Below are 6,000 nucleotides of genomic sequence, written 5' to 3'. Positions count from 1 at the left end.
TTGTTTTAGTCCAGTTGTGAAGATTTGAATCCCAGTTCCGAGCTCTCGGCAAAGGCTTGCTGGGATACTTCATTCCCTGTCCTGTGCAAAGGTCTGTGATTGGGGATGTGGTGTGCTCAGTGGGCAGGGCCCCTCCCCTGGGCTGGATCCGCCTCTCCTATCCCCCAGATAAATTACTAGTGTCCTCACTAAATTCCTCGGCTTTCTCTCTCCCTCTCTCTCTCCCTCTCTCACACAAACTCACTCCCTCCCTCAAACACAGGCAAAGCAGGGTTGGGGGGCGGGAGGGCGGGGATCCTCTCTGGACTGGTATTGTGCCTTAGTCTTGGGCGGGGAGGGAAGGGGAGGAAAATACTGGAGCCCCTTCTCTCCTACGCCGCCTTGAAATAGATTTGAGGAGCTGCCCTTCTTCCCCCCCTCCCCCCTTTCCTGCTGGCCGTTTGGCATCTTCCAGACCATGTCCACTGGGTCCCTCAGTGATGTGGAAGATCTGCAGGAGGTGGAGATGCTGGAGTGCGATGGCCTGAAAATGGATACTAACAAAGAGTTTGGGGCGTCCACCGAGAGCAACGAGGAGGGATCCAATGGCGAGAATGGCTCCCCTCAGAAGGGTAGAGGGGCCTCGGGCAAGAGGAAAAAAGCTCCCCCCAAGAAGAGCCCTTTAAATGGAGTGAGCCAGGAGGGAAAGCAGGTACAGAGAAATGCTGCCAACGCCAGGGAGAGGGCGAGGATGAGGGTCCTTAGCAAAGCCTTCTCCAGGCTTAAGACCACCCTACCCTGGGTGCCCCCAGACACCAAACTTTCCAAACTGGACACCTTGAGGCTGGCCTCCAGCTACATTGCTCACCTGAGGCAGATCCTGGCCAATGACAAGTATGAGAACGGCTACATCCACCCAGTCAACTTGGTAAGTCAGAGTCCGCCGAGGACGGGCACTCGGTGCGCGTGCATGGGGAGAGGTGGGCGAGCAGCTGGCATGGGGCATGTGCGGGGACAAAACTTTGCTGCGCTTCTCACAGAGAGCCTGGTGCCGCTGGGGTGGAAAGCGGTACTGTACAGGGGGACAGGCTCCCTGCTCCCCTACGCCCTGAGCACCAAGCTTCCCAGGCCCCCTCTGCTGCTCCTAGCAATCCCTTCCCAGAGACAGGCAGCCACGCTGACCACAAATAAGCAGGGGCAGGCTTTACACTTTGCTGCCCCAGAAATGATTGAGAAACCACAGAGGCTTTCTACCTGCAAGTGGGCAGGTACAGGAATTTGGGTAGAAAAGGGTGTGCTTGAGGAAGGACCCAGGATTTATTCATATCCTGTGTCTCTACGCCAGTGTTTCCTGACACAATACTGTCCCCAAGCCCTAGCTTTTTAAAGACAGGACTCTTGGGGTTCTGTGCTCAACCGCTCAGGTTTGCTGCATTCAGGAAATTTCTCCTATACCTGTAAACTGCCATAGGAGAAATAAATACCAAGGCAGACTCCCCAGAGGAGGTGTCTGCCCCAGGCACACTCCACAATGCCTCTCCCTGGGCTGTGTGGTGTCCCCCCTGCTGCTCCCACCACATAAAGTTTTCCTGAGCAGCCCTGGATCTCCCGACCGTACCCGGCCGCCAGAAATATCCAGTGTCCAGCTCTAAAAATATATACAAATTGTGTAAACCAGGGGTAAGCAAGATCTGCCTGGGCTCTTTTTAGACATACAGCCTTTACACTTCCCACATGTGCAGACCCTGACCCATAAATGGATCACAGAGGGGAGCTGGGGGACGTTTCACTGAGGTCAGGCTCTGCCTTTTGAGCTCTGGACTCTGGGGGAAATTACATTACCCGCTGTGTCAGCTGCTAAGGGCCTGGGAGATAATTTTTGATTAAAAACAAAATCCTCAGCACGACAACATAGGAAAAAAAAATCAAACCAAACCAGCACCCAGTATAGATATAACCTCCCTCCTCTTCCGCACCCCACAGAGGCACACCAAAACATGCTCCCCGAGACGTGGGAGGCCAGGGAGAGCGGCCGGGGCCCCAAGAGCTCCTGTGCCCGGGGTAGCGCGGCGGGGCGTGAGGAGGCTCCTGCGGGCCGGAGCCCCCACGCCGCTCTCGACCAAAGGCGAGGGTGCCCGCGGCGATTATGCCGGGGTCATGCCAATGTGCGGGAGCCAGGCTGCTCCTTTCTCCCTCCTTTCTGCCGCGGATCAGACGGGCTTCGCCGCCCCGAGGACGCCCGGTGGGGACCGCCGGGGCTGTGAGGCAAGCGGCATCAGCCGCCGGGGAAAGGCAAAAGGGTCCTTGCCGGAGCCAGCGGCTACTGCCCCGGCCTGAGCCCTGCTGAGCGCTGCCCGAAGTGGACTCAGGTGGGGAACGCCGGGCTCGGTTCCCCCGGACGCTCCCGAGCCGGACCCGCTGGCGATATGAGCGTTGAAATGTGCATTTCTCCATGAGTAACCCCCTTCCCACTCGTGTCTTTTCCTGGCTACAGACTTGGCCTTTTATGGTAGCCGGCAAACCCGAGAGTGACCTGAAAGAAGTGGTGAACACAAACCGCTTGTGCGGCCCGACGGCATCCTGAGCCCCGCGGCCGGGCCAGCAGCGTCCGTCCCGGAGCGGCCGAGCAGCGGGCGGCGGGGCGGGCAGGGACCCGCCGCTGTCCCGGGCCCCGGGCCGAGCCACGGGGAGAGCCGCTCTCCCAGCGCAGAGGAGACCAAACATGCCCTAGCAAAGACTCCATCCACCCCGAGAGATCCTGACTCTATTTAACTTTATTAAATGCGTGTACAGTCGAGTGTCCTGCAACCACAGCCTTGCTGGTTCAAGAGCTACTAGAGAAAAGACAGAGATCAAACAAAACCTACCCCGCGTGTATCTTTTGTCTGAGACCTGTGAAATATGTAGATGCCTAGAAAAACTGACTTTGACAGTCATCTCTATGAACTAATTCACCCTAAAGATATATAGATATATTTTCTTCAAGCAGATTCTGCTCTATTTCTGTGAATAAACCTTCCTTTCTACTGAACACGGAGCGGTGTTAAGTGTTCGTTTGAGACTCTCGGGCTCGGCGGGGGAAGGACTGAGCCTCCGCCGGCTCCGCCGCTCCACGAAGCGGCCGCGCTGCGGGGATCCCGCCTCTCCGCCGCGGCCACAGGAGGTCTGCTTCCCCGGAGATAAGGACCTGGAGCACACGCTGGGGGAGGGGGAGACTGGGTCCGCAGCTCGCCGCGGGAGCCCGGCCCGGCTCCGCAGCCCGGCGCCCGGGCGCTGCGGGAGCCGCCCCCGCCGCTGCGGCCGCTCCGCTCCGCGGGGACAGGAACGGGGAGCTATTGATGAAGTACAGTCGGTCCTCAGCGCCGGGAATTTTTAACTTAAACATCTCCTCTCTATCGATCAGCGCACCCGTGGGAGATGAGGCTGAGATAAACAGGAGTGCGGGGCGCTCCCCCTGCACCGGCAGCGGCCGCCGGCAGCTGATGCGCCAGATCCCACCGCGCTGTTTAATGTTTCAGGGTTATGACCGCACTGTTTACAAGATGTCTTCGGTTATTTATACTGTTATTATTAGCACAGGGGCTTTAAATTTCCGCCTCACTTGCTCTTTCAATACCAACCCTCGGCTCCGTTTGATACCTGGGTACTTTCTCGCCGAAAGCAGTAGAGGGGCGGCAGGGGCTGCAGGGCCGTCCCCCGGACCAAGCCCTCCGTCCCCGCTGGTTGCGGGGGGCGGCAGGGCCCGGGGAGCGGTCACAGGCAGCGAGGGGGCCACAGACCCTCCCGGGGGCTCCCTCCCCTGGGTATCCCCCGCAGGCCGGTGTTGAGCTGCCTCGGGCGTCCGTGCAGCCTGGATTGTGTTAATTCTCATCCCCCACTTTCCCCCGAGATAACTGGACGAGGTGGCGCGTCCTCCAGGCGACCCAAATTCACCAGTCGGGTTCATGCGTGGGCTAGGTTAGCTTTAATTAAAGCAACTCGCTGTGAACCGAGGGCTGTGCAAACATCTCAGCCCTCATTATGAAAAGGGCCAGGACATGCTGTATCATCCTAATGGTTGTGGAAGGGAGAGCTGTTTAATTTCACTTTTGTGCAGCTTTATCCCCTTGCCACACAATTAAGAGCAGACCTCTCTTAGTGCCAGGCCTAACCGTGCACAACCTCACTGATGTGGACAGGACTGAGCCAGGTGAGATGAGCACTTACACACAGGGCCTTGACCGACTTTGTGGCCACACACAGACCCTGAACAGCCGCAGCTTCTGCTCAAGAGATGAGCAACGTTGGTAACCATGGCTGAACAGGCTGATTTGCTGATTTCTTTGCCACAGGCACTGGGAAATTCAGTGGGAATTGCTGGTTTATTAAAGGGAGACAGAATAGAGCCCCCAGCCTCATGCTGAGTGCAGGTGACTGATACAACAAACGCACATTTTAACCTCTAAATTGACTCACCGAACCATTGGATTTAACCACTCAAAATTTCAATTTAAGTCCATGCTAACTAATGCCTGGTCAAGACTCATAGCAAGGTGCTGATTTCCTTCTAAAAAGCGGAAATTGATATGCATGTGAGCTATGCATAAAATTGAATTAAATTCTGAATATTCTAACACACGCTTCTTTACCACCCTGTCTTGCAATTCTTGCTAACTGCACTCAGCACCTTCCCAGCTAATTAACCATGCGCAGTGTTCATTCGCCACCTGAAATACAACACTGAAGAAAGGGAAGGGAGGAATATAATGGCACCCCGTGAAAAGTGAGGAACACAGCTGCAACCATATGCCAAAAGCTGCAGGAACAGTAAGTGCTGAAGATGCTTACTGTATACACTATACCAGCAGCAGACACCGCTGCTTCTCGTACTGCTATTCGCTTTATCTAGCAGTCTACACTGCAACTGTCTTGGGGACTAAACTATTCCTCGAGCATCCTGCACCTTCCTCAGCCCTTGCCTCTGAGCAACAGTTCAGCAACAAGGAAACAAAAAGCAACAAGAAATGAACAAAAGCAACCAGCGGTACAAAGAAAGGTAAATAATGACTTTGCTCTGACTGTAAAATAATTAGTGGCTTTATCTCTATCTCTTTATCTTTATTTTGAAGACAATGAACATATTTTCCAGAGGCATTTAGGTGGCTGGGAACTCCTGGTCTGCTGACCTCTTGTGTTAAGGGCACAGACACAACAGTAATGGCACAGTGCTGGCAGCTGGCTTCAACAGCCCAAGTTTCTTAGATGAATTAAGAGTTCTACTATGCACTTCAAGAGAACAATGAATGAAATTATTCTACCCTGCTGCTGAGTGCAATTTTACCGCAAAATATTTGCAAACAGAAAATGTATGTTTAGTCTGACTGAAGCAATTTACACTTTTGAAAGGAACTCGCAAATGTGCTAAGGAAAAGAGGGAACTGGTTTAAATATTGATGTCAATGACTTTAAAGAAAATATTTTGTTTGCTTTCTTGCTTTTCTGTACAAAGTGATGCATTTTATTATTTACTGAAATATACTTATACCCCTTTTTCATGTGGAAAAAAAGTTGACTTGGTTTATCTTTTTGTATCTACAGGGATGTAGATGCAGCTGTGTGAGTGTCTGTATACATTCCCTCCTAGTAATGTTTGAACTCATTGCCTGATTTCAGCTAGATTTGACAGAGGTCTCAAAGATAACTAAGTTACTATAATTTTTAATATTTCTGTGTGTGTGTGAAAACAGACAGCTGAGTAAAGAAAAAGTCTATAAATTTTGCAACTGCAGGAAGGGTTTCAATATGAGCTCAGCCTTTACTGGATACAAGAGCATAAATAGAGCAGAGTATCAGCTGTAGAAGAAGCTCCAAATGCTGCTTCAGTCACAGGATACAAGTTCATAGAAAACTTGCTTATGGACTTAAATGTTTTAAGATAAGAACTCTATAAAAGCCACTTAGTTCCATTTGATTTTAATACTAGTATTTGTTTGTTTGTTTGTTTCTTTGTAAAGAAACCAGTTTCAACCCAGCTACATTTTT

General features: G+C 52.4%; 1 protein-coding gene across 1 annotated transcript; it reads left to right on the top strand.

Annotated features, from left to right (window-relative positions):
* The first annotated feature begins 457 nt into the window (after positions 1-457).
* Positions 458-2,563, top strand: TCF21 (transcription factor 21). Its single transcript, XM_058021309.1, has 2 exons — positions 458-907; positions 2,474-2,563. Exons 1-2 carry the CDS (start codon positions 458-460, stop codon positions 2,561-2,563), a joined length of 540 nt encoding a protein of 179 aa, XP_057877292.1.
* Positions 2,564-6,000: the final 3,437 nt, after the last annotated feature.

Source organism: Melospiza georgiana, chromosome 3 (genome assembly GCF_028018845.1).
Source record: "Melospiza georgiana isolate bMelGeo1 chromosome 3, bMelGeo1.pri, whole genome shotgun sequence".
Lineage (NCBI taxonomy): Eukaryota > Metazoa > Chordata > Aves > Passeriformes > Passerellidae > Melospiza > Melospiza georgiana.
The sequence above is the reverse complement of the archived record's forward strand: the minus strand, read 5'-3'. Positions and strand labels throughout refer to the sequence as shown.

Excerpts from the sequence above, each read along its gene's own strand:
- TCF21 (XM_058021309.1), top strand. The coding sequence starts at position 458 with ATGTCCACTGGGTCCCTCAGTGATGTGGAAGATCTGCAGGAGGTGGAG. Across the intron at positions 908-2,473 it reads ACATCCACCCAGTCAACTTG|ACTTGGCCTTTTATGGTAGC; the intron begins GTAAGTCAGAGT and ends TCCTGGCTACAG.